We start from the raw sequence: 21308 nt of genomic DNA, 5'->3' as shown, positions 1-21308 counted from the left end.
TTCTTACCATATATGCATTGCCAAGATAGTGTGAGGAAATGTTATCCAACAATCCCTGTCTGAAAAATTGGCCTGATCCTTAAGCTTCTCTGCATCAGCATCACAGCTTTTCCAAAAACCCTCAGCCAAAACATATGCCCACCCTTTTTTTAATCAATAAAGAACCAGTGTCATACAGCTGGTTCTGCTTATTATTTTTTTTACAGTAAAAAAAAAAACTTTATGCATAATTTATAATACATATATCCATTACACATTTTAGCATTGCTTTTTATAAGTTTTACCTATAATCACGCAATCACCACAACTAAAGGACCTTTCTACCACTTTTTAAATCACATATATTTTTAATGTGTATATATATATATATATATATATATATATATATATATATATATATACATATACACACACACTCTAACTATATATATATATATATATATATATATATATATATATATATCTTTGTCATTTCTTCAGTGTTGTGAGGGGTGTACTCACCTTTGTGAGATACACAGTATATATATATATATATATATATATATATATATATATATTTATGGTCAAAGCCCTATGGCCGATATGGATATGAACAAATAGACTTTACCATAAGATTAACAACATGAAATGGACCTGAAGTGTGCCCTGGTCTGATGGTCGGTATACCAAAATAAGGGGGCATACCCTAGATTAGAAATTAATATTTGTGAAGAGAAATGAATTGAGAAATGCCCTGAAAAGGGGATGGGAGGGTGGGTGCCGCGCACCGGAAACCGACAAAGACCACAGGCGAGCGGGCTGGTTAAATACCCTCCGGGCTCCTCCCATAAATTCAGGCCACCACACTGGCCTTCCTACTTATGGTCAAAGCCCTATGGCCGATACGGATATGAACAAATAGACTTTACCATAAGATTAACAACATGAAATGGACCTGAAGTGTGCCCTGGTCTGGTGGTCGGTATACCAAAATAAGGGGGCAAAAACATTCAGGTAGGGGTGTAGTTTTATTAGTTTTAGCTTAATTAGTTGAGCAAGTTTGGTGAATGCTTGTGCCATTTCCATCCGAGGATTGGGGATGTACTGGGCGAGGTAGGCAGGGTTCCAACTGCTTAGTCTCTCAATGACGTGACTTGGGACCCATGCCAACATGCTGCCAAGGGTGCTCAAATACTAAAGAGTGACCACGGTATGGACCGAGGTCGAGGTGTAGGCTGCGTAGAAGAACCCCATGTGTTTGGGAAACTGGCAGGTACACAAGTGTTAGCACAAAAAGGCAATAGGGAACTAGAGTTTACGCGTTCCGGTAGGAGTGACAGTAGGTAGTCGAGTATGGTTCCTCGACACCAAGCACTGCCTTTTCTATAGAAATGGACATCTATCCTGGAGCCAGATTGCTGGGTTTTAGACACTGCAAGGTGGAGGATGAAATGGTGTTGGTAGCGAGCCAAGTGACGACTATGCAGGACTTGGCCTGCGGGGTTGCTGAAGGCCTGGAATGCCCATACAATGGACTTTAACTGGTGCCACCAAGATAACTGCAGCAGTCTGCGCAGGAAGGACACAACCGAGAGCGGCCAGACCTGGCTTCATCAACAAGGTGAGCCTTGGCCCAGTTGTCAGTGGTGAAAGCCACAGCCTGTCCTGTCCTGACATAACCCCAGATTCGAGAGGCTGTCATGACCGGGTATAGCTTGAAGAGGGAGGAAGTCCAGGTAAACCCGGGGTTTAGGAGTATCCCTGATGCCATGGTTCTGTAACCAGTGGTGGCCAAAAATTGCAGCGAAGCCTGTGGAGGCTGTGGCATCTGTCACTACCGGGGGTGACAGGGGCATCGTAGATGGTCTAAACATCGCTACACCAATCCATGCAGTAAGGAACCTTCCGACATTGATGGTCTGCTATTGCCACGGCATCTAAATTAAGGATCTGAGAAGGGTCCTGTGTCCGTGAGAGGAGGACCAGGAGGCGTGACATAAAGATGGACCCTGGGGAATGGCCCGTATTGCCGATTTGAACGTTCGTCAGGTAGTGTGTGTGTAGAACCTGGCTGCCAGTGCTACCAACAATAAATTGGCTAGGCCATGGAAAACCACAAAGGGCCAGGTAGATGGCCGCTTGGATGACAAGACTGGGGAATATGCGAGGATTTTATATGTCCTTAAAGATGGCAGTTGTGATGGGCGAGCGTTTGCCGTTGGCTATGGGCGATGCCTCTAGATGCCTCGTAGTGGAGATCTTGCTGTATGGGCCGTAAAGACAGATGGCTCTCCGGGCCCTGTAAGGATAAGAAATGCTGAACGCTGGCTAGGTATAGCCTGAGCGTGTTACAGGAAGAAGCCAGTTGCGTGTGTCAACACGATCCTGGTGCAGGATGGAAGTTGAACTCAACTGTCCTAAGGGAGAGACAGACAGACAGGAAACGGTGAGTGGCTTGTAAGAAAAGACACAGGAGACAAGTGGTCAATTAAGTGCTGCTGAAAACGACGTGTAGCCAGTTTGTGTGCCACTGAGAATGTGCTTGCAAAAGAATGATTGCAAGAAGTTATGCTAAGTCGCAAGCCTTGGCATGATTGCAAAAGTAGTGTTTAAACGTGTACTTGCGACAATTGCGCGGGAGTTTGTCACTGGAGATGTGTTGGTAGTGACTGTGAGAAATTCGTGTTACCGCATGTGCTTTGCGAAGACTGCAGGAGTTGTGCTTGAACATGTGTTTGGATGCGTGCTTGCAACGATTGCCAGATGTTATGCCAAGATGCGTGCTTGCAACGATTGCAAGATGTTATGCTAGGATGCGTGCTTGCAACGATTGCAAGATGTTATGCCAAGATACGTGCTTGCAACGATTGCAAGATGTTATGCTAGGATGCGTGCCTGCAGCGATTGCAAGGAGTCACCAGGATGCGTGCTTGCCATGATTGCAAGATGTTATGCTAGGATGCGTGCCTGCAATGATTGCAAGAAGTTATGCCAGGATGCGTGCCTGCAATGATTGCAAGGAGTTATGCCAGGATGCGTGCCTGCAACGATTGCAAGGAGTTATGGTAAGATACATGGGTAGCCAGGTCGGAAAAGACAGAAGTGCATCCAGTCCTAACCATAAATCAAACAAATAAAATACCACACAACCCGACACACCCAATTCTACACCCACAGCTGATCCAGAGGAAGGCAAAAAACCCCAGCAGAGCATAGCCCAATTTGCTACAACAGGGAAAAAATTCCTTCCTGATCCCTCGAGAGGCAATCGGATTTTCCCTGGATCAACTTTACCTATAAATATAAGTACCCCGTTATAACGTACATTTAGGAAAGTATCCAGGCTTTTCCTAAAGCAATCTATTGAGCCAGCCAGAACTGCCTGCTAGCAATGATTGCAATAAGTTTGTGCCTGGACATCTGCTTGCAATGATTGCAAGAGGTCTTATGCTCAAATGTGTGCTTGCAATGATTGCAAGAGGTCTATGCCCGAATGTGTGCTTGCAACGATTGCAAGAAGTCTATGTTTTGGATGCATGCCTGCAACGATTGCAAGAAGTCTACGCTTGGATGCGTGCTAGCAATGACTGCAAGAAGTCTACACTTGGATGCGTGTTTGCAATGATTGCAAGAAGTCTATGGTTGTATGCGAACTTGCAACGATTGCAAGAAGTTCATGCTTAATGCGTGCTTGCAACGATTTGCAAGAAGTCTATGCTTGGATTCGTGCTTGCAACGATTGCAAGAAGTCAACGCTTGTATGCGTACTTGCAACGACTGTAAGACGTCCATGCTTGAATGCGTGCTTGCAACGATTGCAAGAAGTCTATGTTTGGATGCGTGCTTGCAATGATTGCAAGAAGTCTACGCTTGGATGCGTGCTTGCAATGACTGCAAGAAGTCTACGCTTGGATGCGTGTTCGCAACAATTGCAAGAAGTGTACGCTTGTATGCGTACTTGTACCAACTGCAAGATGTCCATGCTTGACTGCGTGCTTGCAACGATTGCAAGAAGTCTATGCTTGGAAGCGTGCTTGCAACGATTGCAAGAAGTCTACGCTTGGATGCGTGTTTGCAATGATTGCAAGAAGTCTACGCTTGTGTGCGTACCTGTAACGACTGCCGTGACTGTGACTGATGATGAACCGGACTCTGGAGCATGCACTGAAATGAGGCTAAAGCACTGGGGCACACCGTAACGAATCGGTGCATGTATGCAACTGGATTCGAAACGGAGCGCGGTACGTGGCAGTGAAATTATTTTTTTGCCATGACAGAGGCACGAATCGATCATGCCGCTGTTGCGACTATCCGTTAATCGTGCATGCTCTGAAGCATGTACTGAAATGTGGCTGAAATACCTGGGGCGCGCCGAGACGAATTAGTGCACGATGCGACTGGATTCGTATCGGAGCGTGATACGTGACAGTGTAAATGATTTCCCATGACAGAGTCATGGATCAGAGAACCGAAACCTGCAACCAATAATGAATCCTGACTCTGGAGCATGTACTGAAATGAGGCCGTAACCAACTGGGGCACATCGAAACGAATCGGTGCATCACGGATGCGACTAGATTCGAATCGGAGCGTGGTAAGTGACAAATGAAATGAGTGACAAAAGTTTTGCCATGACAGAGGCCCGAACCGGTCGTGCCGCGATTGCGACTGACAACGAACGGGACTCTGGAGCATGTACTGAAATGAGGCCGAAGAATACCTGGGGCACGCCGAGACAAATTGGTGCATGGTAGATGCGACTGGATTCGTATCGGAACGTGATACGTGACAGTGAAATGATTTCCCATGACAGAGGCACGAATCGGTGCGCCGCAACCTGCGACTGACAACGAACGGGACTCTGGAGCATGTACTGAAATGAGGCCGAAAAATACCTGGGGCACGCCGAGACGAATTGGTGCATCGTAGATGCGACTGGATTCGTATTGGAACGTGATACGTGACAGTGAAATGATTTCCCATGACAGAGGCACGAATCGGTGCGCCGCAACCTGCGACTGACAACGAACGGGACTCTGGAGCATGTACTGAAATGAGGCCGAAAAATACCTGGGGCACGCCGGGACGAATTGGTGCACGGGGATGCGACCGGATTCGAACTGAACGTACTACATGACAATGAAATGCTTCCCATGATAGAGCTACGAATCGGAGAGGACGCAACCTGCGACCGTCAACGAACGGGCTCTAGAGCATGTACCGAAATGAGGCCAACGCAACTGGGACACGTCGATCGAACCTGTGCGTTTTGAGAAAGCGACTGGTTTCGATTTGAACGTAATAGGTGAGGTGAAATGAATCCCATGACAGAGACCCGGGTCGATTTAGCAACGAGCGGGCTCTGGAGCATGTACCGAAATGAGGCCGAGCAACTAGGGGCACACCGGAACGAATTGGCGCATTTAGCGGATGCGACTGGATTCGAATCGGAGCGCAGTGCGTGACAGAAATGAGTGAAATGATGAAATGACCTACGTGAGCCAGCTATGGCAGAGGTACGAGTCGTTGTGCCGTGAGACACGACTGGCAACGATTTTGACTGTGGAACACGGTAACGAGACTACATAACAAGTTACTAAAACAGTGCAGTTTTTCCTACAAGCAATATCTACCGAAATGACGCCCGTGAAATGAAGGGCGCTGCGAAAATAGTGCGTTTTGAGTGATAACAACCCGGTATCATAACGAACGATTCGATATTTCACATTTTAACGACACTCAAAAATAGTACAGGAAGGTCAATCGAGACCCTTACCTGCGGCAGTCGAGCCGGCGACGTTGTACAAAAACGAACGGGAAACGAAAACCACGAGATTTCTAGTAGAGAGACGTTTATCCGAATGGCAACGAAACACGAGCAGTCGGCCTAGTGACGTAGTGCCGCGCACCGGAAACCGACAAAGACCACAGGCGAGCGGGCTGGTTAAATACCCTCCGGGCTCCTCCCATAAATTCAGGCCACCACACTGGCCTTCCTACATATATATATATATATATATACACACACACATATATATTAAAAACAAACACATTTTAAAGCATTTTTAAATGACAATCATCAAATCATTGAATATACTGAGAATATTCGTATGAAGGTTTGTTTGAAAATCTACTTGTATATGGCTTAAGCGTTTTGGACATTTAAAAGTTGTTTAGGTTGATATTAAAACCTAAGTTAAAGTTAAATTCACAGTTTATTTAAACCCCACAAGGTCACAGTCATAAGTTCTACAATAAACTCTTTTTGTTTTTGTTTTTGTTTTTATTTGTTATTTGGGTAGGCAAGTGTGGTATTGTGAGTGGTTATGGGGCGTACAATCCCATACATGATGTTTTCTTATATCTACTTGGAGTTTTACTACATTATGGTTTACTTAACCTTCAGTGGCATATATTAGTTCCAAAATATTTTCTTACACCATTGAGGGGGATATAAGGTAAAGTAGTGCTAGAGCTCCCCCTTATGGATTAAGTACACATTACAGCCTAATATACATTGCTAAAGGTTCATCTGGAATTCTTATGAACCTCCTTTTTAAAGGAAAGCTTTTCTTAGGCAAAAATAGATGCTGCCATTTAGTATCTGGTTGGTGTTCTTATCATCTTGCTTCAGTAATGATCATTTTGCTTCAATAATGTTTGTCATACACCTGAAAAAAACATGCAGATAATTACTTTAACTTTCCTGACCTGCATACTGATTCCAGGTCTGTGTAAAAGATCAGCAGTGACAGCCCTCATGTTTTTCAATGGTTCATATTTGTTTAGCCAAATATGTTGAAAACTGTATGGCTTGAAACATGTGCTATTTATATAGCACCGCCAGTATACGCAGCACTTTACAATATACAAGGGAGACAGTGCAGTTACAATACAATAAAATACAAGAGGGTAAAGATATCCCTGCTCATAAAAGCTTACAATGTAAAGCCTCATACACACGATCAGACTTTAAACAAACTTTCCCGTGGATTTCTGTACAAAGGGCGTTGGCCGTTAACTTGTTAAGCATAAACAAGATCGGACTTTTTCAGCCAACTTTCACCAAATCACGTGGTTTTTCTGCTCTTTACCTCCACCTTTGGTCAACTTCTGTGTTGTCTGATCTTTTGCATTGGTTCTGAGCATGCGTGTTTGTAAAGTCTGATGGTTTTCTGTACATACGATCGGACTTTGCTCCATCGGACTTATGTTGTCGAAAAGTTTGTCTGTTCGCACAGCCAACATTTGTGAAAACCGAAAAAGTTTGTCCGATGGAGCGTACACACGGTCGAATGTTGCCTCAAAACAGCTAATTTGCATGTTTGTTGTCAAAAAGTCAGATCGTGTGTACAGGCCTTAAGAGGGAAGTGATAAAAAATTAGTTTTGAGGCGTGATAGGCTTCCCTGAAGAGATGAGTTTTCAAGGATCACCTGAAGGCAGCCAGAGTAGTAGATAGCCTGACAGATTGAGGTAGAGCATTCCAGAGGATGGAAGAGGCTCTGGAGAAGACCTGAAGATGAGCATAGGAGGAGGAGACAAGGGAGCTTGAGAGTAGGAGGTCTTGAGAGGAGCAGAGAATGATTTGGGTGAAATTTGGAGACAAGATTGGTGTTGTAGCTCGGGGCAGAGTTGTGAATGGCTTTGTATGTTGTAGTTAGTATTTTGAATTTAGTTTCGCTGGGCAATCAGAAGGCAGTGTAGGAATTGGCAGAGAGGGGTAGCAGACACTTAGCTGTTGGTAAGGTATATTATTCATGTCAATATGATTAATAGACTCTAAAAAAATAAAGCTTTATACTGCTTCGCTACTTATACCAATCCAATGCAATACATTTTTGCATATGACCACTACATTTTTCAATTGAATGTGTACTTAATACACTAGTGCAGATGTAATGAAAATGTACAAAATGCAGTTTGTAACATTATTTGGAATTGCAACTGTACTTGGCACTTTCTTACCAAATAACACAATAGATCCAGAAAGCAAGTTTAAAGTGGTTATTGAGCCACTGTAATATAATCTTCCTATTCCCTTTGTATCATAAGAACATGTGTCCCTGTGCTTGTGTAATATAAAAAAAATCCACCGATCTATAATGAAATAAGCCCTGCTCCAGGCGCACAGCTGATTCCTCTCCTCTCTTCGGCTCACAGCTGCAGTGGGCGGGGCCAAGCCATCCTGCTGACGTCAGTTGGGGAGGCGGGGGAGAGAGAGAGCCGACAATCAGCTGAGTGATGGGAGACATTTATACAGATATAGATCGGTAGGGTTTTTACATTACACAAGCACGGGGACATATGTTCTTATGGTACAGAGGGGATAAGAAGATTTATGATAAGTAATGCCCCGTACACACGAGCGGACTTTTCGACATCCAAACTCCGACGGACTGAGTCCGGCGGACTATCCGATCGTGTGTGGGCTGCAACGGACTTTAGCGAAGCTAAAGTCTGACGGACTTTAGAAATGAAGCATGCTTTAAATTTTCCCGACGGAACTCCGCCGGACCCGGTCCCCTTTGAAAAATCCGCTCGTGTGTGTGCTACTCCGACGGACTAAAACCGACGCTAGGGCAGCTATTGGCTACTGTCTAGGAACTTCCTACGTCGAATCCAGTCGTACGTCATCACGTTCGACTCCGTCGGAGTTTGGTGTGATGGTGTGTGGTCAAGTCCGTTCGGTCGAAAAGTCCGCCAGAACTCCGTCGGAACTCCGTCGGAACTCCGGCGGAACTCCTTTGGAGGTCTGTCAGACTTAATCCCTCTCGTGTGTACGGGGCATTAGAGAGGAGCAGGGGAGGCAGGAGCAAGGGGGGCAGGAGTGGAGGGGGGGTGGGCCCAGGTAAGAACAGAGAGGGGAGGGGGGAGGAGGACAAATGACACAGACACAGGGAGAGCTGCAGGCAGCAGAGCTGCGGCTGACGAAATCATGCAAATAGACCACGGTATCAGGGACTTAGCAGCCATGAATATCGTGGCCAGTTTGCAGGGTGGAGGGTATAGCCAGGCAGGATCAGCCAGGTTTTTCAGGATATACGGGGGCCAAATGACACAGAACAAGCACTGTGCTGTATAACATGCTTTAAGGAAATAGTAGCAGGGTTTTTGTTTTGTTTTGGTTAAAAAATGCTTTAAAGTACTGTGAAACCAAGGCTATATTAGATATAGATTACAGGGGCACAAAAACAAAGAAAAATAGTACTGGGCATCTGTGGCACATGTTCTGCATGTCCTACCTGATGCACATGGTGCTGTGGTTGCTGCCTATCGTTTGCTGTGTCTCTGTTGCTGCTCAAAACCGTTGTGTACAGGCTGCAGCAGGGACACAAAAGTAAAAGGCTGCATGCCCACTGTGGGGTAGCTGACTCATTCATTGTAGCAGCCAGGATTTCAAGGGGTACAGGTGAGCAGTGGGAAAGAGGCGTCAGCCCGTGGTACACAAGGAGTTCATGGGTGCAAATAAGTTGTGGATGAGGGCTGCAGAAACAAGCTGTGTAGGAGGATATATAGCCCAGCATACAGTGTACAGTGGTCAGGAGTATGCAACATATGTAAAGTGCTGTGTAAATTGATGGTGCTATATAAGTAACTGAAATAAATAAATAATACTGCATTACATACAGAATGCATTAGAAAAGAAAAAAAGAAACTCTCTAGGTCGGACTTTGGAAGCAGATTGGAACAACAATATATTATCTTAAAAATTATATTTTATTGAACATAGATACATAAGATTAGACAATAGAAAATTATAAATAAGGTATCGTCCATTGATGGCCATGCAATGGCCAGAAGAGACAGAAGTTACATATATCCAAGAAAAGGAATGATGTTTCAACAGTATGGCATCAAAAACATGCGTGAGGTCTCACTGATCTGGACATACGCCACTGTCTACACAGTACTCTCCCTGGATGGGCATCATAATACCGGAATAACCAAAGCCAGGATTTCAAATCTGACATATATACCAAAAGGTGGTTCAACCTCTAGGGGCAAAATGAGAGCTTGTATGGTACACTTATCATCAGACATGTTACATAGTTGCATGAAGGTCTACTTCACAGCTTATAATTGCATAAATTCACAGGCAGGGGCAGCACCTGTAATATGCGCCTGTGTATCTTCCCCTGAAAACTATAACTGCATAAATCCACAAGGGGGAGGGGACAACACCATCAGGTGGTACTTTCAGGGAAAGATATACAGGCTCACGTTACCCTTTTCTTGGGTATAGCATATGATTCAAAGATGGTGGGTGATGTCTGCAAAGGTAGCTCCTCCCCCGGCCGGAGTTGCGGTAATCACTTACCGTCTTTGAATCCTATGCTTTAGGAGAGGCTTTATATTTTCATCATGTAATAAAATGCAGCTCTCGGTGAGGAGAAGCTTGTAGAAAACACCACCACCAATTGCATGACGGCTTACCGGAAGTAATGGACTTAAAATGGCTTATACCTCTTAAGGCCGCGTACACACGGCCGGACTGTTCGCCCAACCTTGTCCGCTGAACAGTGTTTGGGCGGACAGTCCGCTCGTGTGTGGGCTTTCACATGTTGATGAGGACAAGGGCCTCTTCCCGACAACCCTGGCCGTTGGTTGTCGGGGTCTGCGGGCGGGGGGCTTATCGGAATCCGGGAGCCCCCTTTAAGAAGGGGGCCCCCGGATACCGGCCCCCCACCCTATGTGAATGAGTATGGGGTACAATGTACCCCTACCCATTCACCTGTGAAATAAAGTACAAAAAAAAACACAACACAGGGGAAAAAATATTTTATTGCACAGCTCCGGGGGTCTTCCGTCTTCGGGGGTCTTCTCGCCGGACTCCTCCGCTATGTGTGTGTAGCTCTTTTACTAGCGGAGGAGTCCGGCTTTCTTCCTCCCCGCCGCCGGCCTCTTCTCCCGACTTCGGGGGTCTTGTCCCCCTCTTCGGTTCTTCTGCCGGGCCACCGCGCCTTCTTGTAGCTCTTTTACAGGCGGTGGCCCGGTCTTCTGTCGCCGCTGCCTTCCGTTCTTCTGTCGCCGCCTTCGGTTCTTCTGCCGGGCCACCGCGCCTTCTTGTAGCTCTTTTACAGGCGGTGGCCCGGTCTTCTGTCGCCGCTGCCTTCCGTTCTTCTGTCGCCGCCTTCGGTTCTTCTGCCGGGCCACCGCGCCTTCTTGTAGCTCTTTTACAGGCGGTGGCCCGGTCTTCTGTCGCCGCTGTCGCTGTCGCCGCCTTCCGTTCTTGTTCTTGTTCTTCTTCTTCTCCAGGCGATGTTGACACGTCGCTCCCTCCGGCCGGAATGCCAGGGACACGCTCCGCTGCCACTTATATAGTGACAATGGGGCGGTGTCACATGGTATATGTCACATGGGTTGGTCACATGGTGACCCCGCCCCCTTACGATGTCATAGTCCCCATGTGACATCAACCCATGTGACCAACCCATGTGACATATACCATGTGACCCCGCCCCATTGTCACTATATAAGTGACCGCACAGCGCGGCTCTGGCATTCCGGCCGGAGGGAGCGACGTGTCAACATCGCCTGGAGAAGAAGAAGAAGAACAAGAAGAAGAACAAGAACGGAAGGCGGCGACAGCGGCGACAGAAGACCGGGCCACCGCCTGTAAAAGAGCTACAAGAAGGCGCGGTGGCCCGGCAGAAGAACCGAAGGCGGCGACAGAAGAACGGAAGGCAGCGGCGACAGAAGACCGGGCCACCGCCTGTAAAAGAGCTACAAGAAGGCGCGGTGGCCCGGCAGAAGAACCGAAGAGGGGGACAAGACCCCCGAAGTCGGGAGAAGAGGCCGGCGGCGGGGAGGCAGAAAGCCGGACTCCTCCGCTAGTAAAAGAGCTACACACACATAGCGGAGGAGTCCGGCGAGAAGACCCCCGAAGACGGAAGACCCCCGGAGCTGTGCAATAAAATATTTTTTCCCTGTGTTGTGTTTTTTTTTGTACTTTATTTCACAGGTGAATGGGTAGGGGTACATTGTACCCCATACTCATTCACATAGGGTGGGGGGCCGGTATCCGGGGGCCCCCTTCTTAAAGGGGGCTCCCGGATTCCGATAAGCCCCCCGCCCGCAGACCCCGACAACCAACGGCCAGGGTTGTCGGGAAGAGGCCCTTGTCCTCATCAACATGGGGACAAGGTGCTTTGGGGTGGGGGGGCCGCGTGGCCCCCCCTTCCCCAAGGCACCCCCCCATGTTGAGGGCACGCGGCCTGGTACGGCTCAGGAGGCCGGCCGGGTAGCGTGCTCGGACAAGGGTTTGGTGTGGACTTTGGGGGAACCCCCACGCCGATTTTTTTCGGCGTTGGGGTTCCCCTTTAAGCCCATTCCAGGCGGCGGATCCCGCGACGTCTCCTTCGCGGGCCCCGCCTACCTGTACACGCGCTGGAAATGGGCGGATTTGCCTCCGCCTTACGTGGGCGAGTCCGTTCATTTCAAAAGTTGAGCGGACTGTTTGGCAAACAGTTCGTTGAAACAGTCCGCTCGTGTGTGGGCAAGTCCGCTCATGCAAATTTTGAGCGGACTGTTTGCCGAAACTGTTTGACGAACAAGGTTGGGCAAACAGTCCGCGCGTGTGTACGCGGCCTAAGTCAAACAGGCTTATGGCGATAAACACCGTATATAGAAAACCATCAGAACTCCTGGAAACATCTTGGAATACTGTTGATTAGCATCAAATCCACAGCGTACAGGCACATGAGGCTCAAAATGGAAGGAGGAGGATATTCTTTGCTCACACGTTGCAACCAAAATTCTAAGAAAAGTTCCACATAGTGTAATAAATAACTGAAATAACTAACAATGGAACACTCACGTTTAGGAAGTGCATACAAAGCTCATAGAAGGACATGAAGAGGTGCAGTAATGTTGGCAGAGGTTGCATATTTGCGTGTGACCAGCGCCAAGAGGTTAATTAAGTTATTTTTTAAGGTAGGCTCAGACAAAGTATTAGCTCAATGTTTATATGATGTATATGGAAAAGAATGTGTAATGGAGGAGTTTCAGTTTTTAAAAAGAAAAAGAAAAAAATACCCAGCGCATAACAGTGGAGGAATCTGCACAGCAGTTCAATTTTGTATATGTAGAGGTAATGTTGTCCTTAACCACTTCAGCCCCGGAAGAATTTACCCCTTTTCTGACCAGAGCACTTTTTGTGATTTGGCACTGCATTGCTTTAACTTACAATTGCGCGGTTGTGCAATGTTGTACCCAAACAAAATTGAAGTCCTTTTTTTCCCCACAAATAGAGCTTTTTTTTGGTGGTATTTGATTGCCTCTGCGTTTTTTATTTTTTGCGCTATAAACAAAAAAAGAGCGACAATTTTGAAAAAGACGCATTATTTTTTACTTTTTGCTATAATAAATATCCCCCAAAAATATATAAAAAAATATTTTTTTCTTCAGTTTGGGCCGGTATGTATCCTTCTGGTAACAATTGCAATAAGCGTATATTGATTGGTTTGCGCAAAAGTTATAGCATCTACAAAATAGGGGATAGATTTATAGCATTTTTATTTTTTTTACTAGTAATGGCAGTGATCTACGATTTTTATCATGACTGCGATATTATGGTTGACACATCAGACAATTTTGACACATTTTTGGAACCATTGGCATTAATACAGCGATCACTGCGATTAAAAATGCATTGATTACTGTAAAAATGACACTAGCAGTGAATGGGTTAACACTAGGGGGCAGTGAAGAGGTTAACTGTGTTCCCTGGGAGGTGATTCTAACTGAAGGGGAAGGGACTAACTACAGGAAGTGACAGATCGTGGTTCCTAGCTAACAGGAACACACAATCTGTCACCCCTGTCAGAACAGAACAGGGAAGTGTGTATTTACACACACTCGCACAATGCAAAACAAAGTTACAAAAATATACAAATTCCAGTATGACAAAACTAAAACACATATCAGCTTTAATTGTGCTTTAACAGTGCTCTCCAAACTGTGGCCCTTTGCTTGCCTTTATACCTTGAGGCAGTTTTTCTGAGACTGACACCAATAGGGCACTATTTCTGCCATGGACACCAACAAAAGAGCACTATTCCTTCCACTGATGCTAACGATGGGGAAAAATTCCTTCCACTGACAACAAAAATGGGGCACTATTCCTCCCACTGACACCAACTATATCTTCCTCTAATACCAAAGATTGGGCATGGTTTACTCCCACTGGGCACAGTTTGGTCCCCCTAAAGCCTGAAGGATGTTAAACTGGCCCTTTCTTCATCAGGTTTGGAGTCCCCTGGTATAGATGGATGCATTGAATGGGGAGGGGGGGGGGAGCGAATTACTACCAATGTGTTTTGTATGGACTGCCTATTTAATAACATATTTTTTTTAAATCAAATAAGTTTTTATTGTAAAACACTTATGGTACAAACCAAACATAGGAGTAAAGTACAGTCTTACAGTAGCATTGGTTTTTACATCCAAAAGTATACAGAGAATATAGAAATACAAATAGGTTCGGTTTGAAAACTGTTGAGACATGGAAAATATCAATAAAACCAAAAAATAAAGAAGAAAGGAGGTAGAGAAAAAGAAAAAAGGAACCAAAAGTAAAAACAAAAGTATCGTTCTCTCATAGACCACTCCGCATCAGGAAACAGCCGCATAGGTATCTTACATATATACTACGGCCCACCGCCCAGCACACAGTCCCATTGGTGTCTCCCTACACCCCGTACAATGACCGGATAAGGGAGAGACATAGAGTTAGACCCATCCTGGAAACATGACCATTTATGTACCTCCATATACCGGTCCTAGGACCTTCAGTTAACCCTGTAAAAGTCTGTCCTGTATAAGTTGGTGGGGAGCTAGTCCCGGGACCTCAAGCCACCCCCCCCACATGGCATTAAATTTGTGCGGTGCGTTTCTGTGTTGGTATGTTATCTTTTCTCTGATCAGCATCTGGTTCACCTGTTCTATCCATTGCTGCCTGGTGGGAACCCTGTGGGTCATCCATAGTCTCGCTATCAATTTTCTAGCTACATATAGTAACCTGATAATGGCTGTATGGGCCGAGGGTGTCAATGATTCCTCATCTAGGGCCCCCAGCAGGCAGACCAACGGACACCGCGGGAATACCAACAGAGAACACTGAGGATATAGTGTCAAAAATTCCCGCCCAATATCGTTTTAGTTTCGGGCACCTCCAGAACATGTGCATAAGATCCCCATGGTCCCGCATACATTTAGGGCAAAGGGGAGACCCTCTAACACCCCAACTGTGCAGTTTAACTGGAGTTCTATAGGTCCTATGTAGTAAATATAGGTGGGAGAGCCTATGGGAGGCCGATACCGACACCAACGGAGCGGAGGACAAGCAGAGGTTCCAGGTCTCTGCGTCCATGGGCCCCAGGTCCGCCTCCCACCTCTGCCGACATGGAAGACGTGCCGGGTCCTGCACCACGTCAAGAAGCATAGCATACCCCCTAGAGATCATGCCTTTACGGTCAATCTGCATAAATATCTCCTTCACCACAGGATGGTCTGTTAGGGAGAGCTGCACACTCCGTGCCTGTGTCTGCAACGCATGACGTAACTGTAAATATTTAAAGAAATCCCTACGAGGGATGTCAAACTCCGCTTGTATTTCCATAAAGGACTTCAGTACCCGTCCACTATACAGTTGCGAGAGATACTGAAGACCACTCCCACTCCAGTTACCAAATCCCTTGAGCTTAAAAAGTTCACCATAATTAGCGTTCCGCCAAATAGGGGTGAGGGCAAGGAAGCCACGTATTCGTAGCAGTTTTTTAACATGAGACCACAGTGTATTCAGCAGTATAACAGTCGGGGAACCCCTGTCCATATGAGGGAAGCCTGCCTCTAATCTAGACAATGCTGTGTCCGAGGTGACCGTGTCAGCCAGTATCCTTCGGATCGGGTCCAATGGGTCATCCAACCCCCACCCACCCAGGTGTTGGAGCTGCGAAGCAAAAAAATACATCCTAGCGTGTGGAAGTGCCAACCCCCCTTCGTCCTTATTATATTGCAAGGTAAGTAAACTAAGTCTGGCCGTCTTTCTACACCATATTAATTCCCTAAACTGAGAGTCAATTTTATCGAACCAACGTTTCGGGATCCAGGTCGGGGAGTTATGACAAATATAGAGCAACTGCGGGGCCCACACCATTTTAATGAGGTTTACCCTGCCCACCACCGATAACGGTAGTTTACACCAGATCTTACATTTATCTCTGAACTTAAGTAACAATGGCATAAGATTCAGTTTGGCATATTCCGTCACCTCGGGGGATATCTGCACCCCCAAATACTTAAAGGATGTAACCGTCTGGATCATGTTTGCACAAGGGGGTAAGGGAGCCGTTAGAGGGGACAAGGGCATCAGTACAGATTTGTCCCAGTTAATCTTAAAACCTGACAATGTACCAAATAGGGTAATCAGGTTCATGGTGGCCGTAAGGGAGCCCTGGGTGTCCCCCAGGTATATAAGCGTGTCATCAGCGTAGAGCGATACCACATCCATTCCAGTGGGCCTGCAGAAACCCACAATATCCTGAGCCGATCTCATTCTGGCTGCAAGTGGTTCAAGCGCCATGGCAAAGAGCAGGGGCGACAGAGGGCACCCCTGTCTCGTGCCTCTGTGCAGCACGAATGGGTCGGAGAGCTCCGCATTAGCTCTGATTCTAGCCGTAGGCTTGGCATATAACAGTCGGACCCAACTAATAAATGTGCTGCCCAGCCCCATCCGCTCCATCACTTTCCACAGATAAGGCCACTCAACACTATCAAAGGCCTTAGCCGCGTCCAGCGAGAGGATGGCCTGATTACCGGGGTTATCCACAGGAACCTGTAGGTTCAAGAATAAACGGCGAATATTTAGGGCAGTGGAACGTGAGGGAATGAATCCTGATTGATCCCTATGGATCAGTTTGTGTATTACCAGAGATAATCTCGTTGCCAAGACCCGAGCTAATAGTTTAACGTCTGTCGTGAGCAAGGAGATTGGCCTATATGCGTCCGGTGATGTTGCTACCTTACCCGGTTTCAGAAGTACAATTATGATTGCTTCATTCATAGAGGCAGGTAGGACCCCCGTCTCTAGGGCGTTGTTAAACACTTTTAAAAGGGTTGGCAAAAGAACCCCGGCATAACGCTTGTATACCTCGGATGGGAGACCATCCGCCCCCGGAGCTTTGTTATTATGAGAGTGTTCCAGTGCAGAAGCCAATTCCTCCTCCGTTAAGGGGGCGTTCAACAGCTCTCCGTCCGACGCAGACAGGCATGGAATATCACACCCATTTAAAAAGTCCCCAATCTCCCCATCACCGGGCTGCACCTTAGAGGAGTACAGGTCTGCATAGAAGGATCGAAATACCCGCAAGATCCCAGGGGTGTCCGAATGGGTCACTCCCTGCGAATCGCACAGTGAGTGAGTCATAGGCGCGGAACCCTGGGCCCTCGCCAGCAGAGCCAGCATATGGCCCGTCGATTCCCCCTCCTCAAAGTGTGTTTGTTGGAGGAAAAACCTTTTATTTTCTGCCAGTTGTAAAGTTACTTGTCTAGACATAGATTGCGCTCCCAACCAAGCCCTCTTAGTGTCCTCCGAGGGGTTGTCAACATAGGCCTGCTCCGACTCTCTAAGTGCTCTACCGACCTCCATTTCCCAAGCTTTAGTGTTCCGTTTTATATCAGTTATAGTAGTGATAAATTGTCCCCTAAGGAAGGCCTTAGTTGCATCCCAGACTACATCTATAGCTGCAGAGCCTAAATTGTCCTGCAGGAAAAGTTTAAGAGCACTTGTAATGGGGTCAGGCTGCGGGAATAATGCAAGCCAAAAGGGGTTAAGCTTCCAACTCCTAGGTGCGTGGTCAGTAGATAGGGACATCTCAATCCACAAAGAAGAGTGGTCGGATATATGTCTAACCCCATAACCAGAATCTCTAATTAGGGGGAGGAGGGCGGAGTTTCCCAGTCCCAGGTCTATTCTGGACAAGCTCCCAAACGCTGGAGAGCAACAGGAATATAAACGGGAGTAGGGGTGGGCTTTCCGCCAGACATCCACCAGCCCGAGTTCAGCTAACAGAGCTGCAAAAGGAGTATCGCCATTAGGGCATGAGGGGACTACCGGAGGAGTTGGAATCTTATCCCACAGACCGTTGACATAGTTGTTAAAATCACCCATCGCCAACAGGGGTATGCCAGGGAACTGTGCCATAAACCCAGCTAGGCGCCTAAGAATCTCTGCCGAATACGGCGGCGGGATATAAACATTGGCAATAATGCATTGTATAGTAGCAAGCTTACACAGCAAAAAAATGTACCTCCCCCCCCGGATCAATAACCTGTTGGGAGCAGGAGAAGCGTGCATGCTGTTTAATTAGGATACTCACTCCTCTTGCATAGGCAGAGTATGTGGAATGGTATTGGTGGATATACTGTCTAGAACCCAGGCTAGGAGTACCAGCAGGAGCAAAATGTGTCTCCTGCAGACACACAATGTCAGCCTTCATATCTTTAAGGTGCCTGAGCACCGCCAGCCTCTTCACCGGACTGCCTAGTCCCCTAACATTCCAAGAAAGAAATCTAATCTTAGCCATCAGAAATACAAAACATAAGTGCAAGTAGGAGTAACCATAATAACAGTCGTAAACCACCAGGGAGGAAGAAGGCAATTAACACACATTTATCAGCGGCTAGCTACTGGGAAGTCGCATCACCTGAGATGTCCCAAGACTGGAGAGAAAAAAGTCCGACAGGAGCTGTCGCAGCTAGGAAGAGGCGCCCAGATGGGTGCAGACAGGCCGGAAAATAGTCCTTGTCCGTTGCGATCCTGAGAGAGAAAAAATGAATCAAAAATAAAAAGAAAGGAAAAACAGTTAAACAGCAAAAAACCGTAGCGTCTTCTGTATTAAAGCCCATGGGGCTCACACACGGGGAAGATAGCAGAATAATAGGCCCCATCCGAAACTTGGGGGCTGGGGGAAGGCAATGGAATCACACCGAGAGAGGACTCTCCCAGATGACAAGCGGGGTTTCACATATGCAGACATGTTGTAGTTCTAGTAGGGTTACAGTGGAACCACAAACCTCAGCCTTCTGCCGGTCTTGTAAAAGTGGAAGTCCAGTCAGCCTGTTTAGATGTGCCGTTAGCGTGGAGGAGATCTTTGAAGTATGGCGGTAAATCATACAAGGATGCACCGGCGCCATCTTGGCCTGGGGGGTCCGTCAACCCCTTCCCTCCGGTATGGCGTCTGGACATCACAGCGAGGGTCCCGGGATGTACCGCGGTGGTCCGGGATGCTTCACCTAGCGTGGCAGGAGGTAGGGGCCCCCGAAAACGGCGTTTCAGGGCAGACTGGAAGGATGGAATCACGGATGGCCGGCGGAGCTCAAGGTAAGCACGTCTTCCTACATTCGCCGCTAAGCCACGCCCCCTTTAATAACATATTTAATACTCTGGATATGGCTGGATATGGCATACATTATTATTATACAGGATTTATATAGTGCCAACAATTTGCACAGAATTTTACAACATGGGGGCTGGCAGTACAGTTACAATACAATTCAATACAGGAGGGATCAGAGGGCCCTGCTCTTTAGAGCTTACAATCTAGAAGATACATTATTGGGTAATGCTGCCCTAGGTTCTTGTAACTGATGATGATTTTCATCCAGGCTATTCTCATTATGTTAGCATCTGAGCCATAGGTTTATTGAAGATAAAATTCACACAAGCAAGGGAGTAATTATAGCCATTGCAAAGCATGCAACTGTAATGGGGCCCGACAATACAGAGGGCCCAGAGCTGCCTAGGTACACAATGATATTTGCAGATAGCAATATATTTGGCTAACACATTTGAATAAAGTAATGATACACATAAAGTTTTATTTATAAAGCAGGAGTATTGCCTTACGACAATCATGCCATTTCATAGTGCTCCACTGACTTCAAGTGGTAATAAAAAGCTAAATCCAGTCATATAATCTGTCCCGTAGCAAGCCTCTCCTTGAATCATCACCCTGCTGCATTAGAGAAAAATACAGGACATACTGCACACTTCACATCTACACATTGCTATGAAAAACATTCAGTAACACGAGTAATTGTCATTTAGATGTAGAATACGAATACAGGGAGCTCCTTAGTGGTTTTGCTATGAAAAACATCACACATGGTTACAACCCCGCATACTAGGCTGTATTGTTGGAGGAGTTATCTTTGGACTATACTACCCCCAAAATGGGTTGATTTACTAAAACTGGAGCGTGCAAAGTCTGGTGCAGCTCTGCATAGAAATCAGTCCGCTTCCAGGTTTTATTACCAAAGCTTAATTGAACAAGATGATTGGCTACCATGCACAGCTGCACAAGATTTTCCACTTTTAGTAAATCAACACCAGTATCTTGTTAGATCATTCTTATTCCTCCTGTCAGTTTTACCATTTGATTTACCTATAAATGTCCCAAAAAAAACACAGTGTAAGGCTATGTTTCCACTATTGCGTCCCCAAAGTCGTGCGATTTTGCCGAAATTTTTTACAGTGATTTTTTGCCATGACTTGAAGCAATGCCTGTGTATTCTTGAGGGCTATGGACCTCAAGTCGCATCAAAGTGGGACCAAAGTAGTGCAGGGACTACTTTGAAGTCGCTGCGTCTTGAAGTCGCACAGATATGAACGGTACTTATTGGAAATCATGGGGAACGACTTGTCATGCGACTTTTCAGTCCCAAATTGCATGAAAAGTCACACTAGTGGAAACCTAGCCTAAATGTGATCTGACTTCCCCTGTTTATCCACATTTTCCAGTAAATCCTACCCCATACATCAGTTCACTGCACATTAAACTGGCCAAACCATGTTTACAGAAACCCTTTAAGAACCATATAAAACCCTGAGAGTCTGGTGAGATCTGCTACTATAATGATGTTTCTCCTGTATCCCTCTCTGCTTTTTTCCTCTGTAGACTCTGGATGGTTTCCATCAGCTTCTGTATTTGTTGACATTGATGCTGTGATATCAGTGCAACCTGAGACTCCAGTCTGTGCTGCTGCTCCTGGTATTTCCTGCATGCATTCTTGTATGTGAGGAAAAGATTTCTGTAACCATAAAAGCACCCACACACATATTAGTACCTGTATACAGTATATCCTACATCCAGCTAACACACTCATCATTAAAACACACCTGTCCCGTTTTCATGACAGCAAAGTCAGACAGGCAGGTTTTTTTTTTTAAAGGCTCAGTCCACCAAAAATTCATACTTTGTTTTTGGTAGATGCTGGAAAGTTAAAACACATTTTCTATTTTATTTTTATTGGGCTCCTCTACTTCCTG

At 46.3% G+C, this 21308-nt stretch overlaps 1 protein-coding gene across 2 annotated transcripts in view; it reads right to left on the bottom strand.

Annotated features, from left to right (window-relative positions):
* Positions 1-19833: 19833 nt before the first annotated feature.
* The window catches only part of USHBP1 (USH1 protein network component harmonin binding protein 1), a 120577-nt gene continuing 119102 nt past the window's right edge, over positions 19834-21308 (bottom strand). For both annotated transcript variants that reach the window (XM_077475535.1, XM_077475534.1), the window contains one exon: positions 19834-21070. In XM_077475535.1, coding sequence (XP_077331661.1) covers positions 20890-21070 — 181 coding nt within the window. In that variant the 3' untranslated portion in view covers positions 19834-20889. The remainder of the gene's footprint in view (positions 21071-21308) is intronic.

The sequence above is a fragment of the Lithobates pipiens genome, unplaced genomic scaffold, assembly GCF_037356315.1.
Source record: "Lithobates pipiens isolate NorthernLeopardFrog02 unplaced genomic scaffold, aLitPip1_a1.2 Scaffold_13, whole genome shotgun sequence".
Taxonomy (NCBI): Eukaryota; Metazoa; Chordata; class Amphibia; order Anura; family Ranidae; genus Lithobates; species Lithobates pipiens.
The sequence above is the reverse complement of the archived record's forward strand: the minus strand, read 5'-3'. Positions and strand labels throughout refer to the sequence as shown.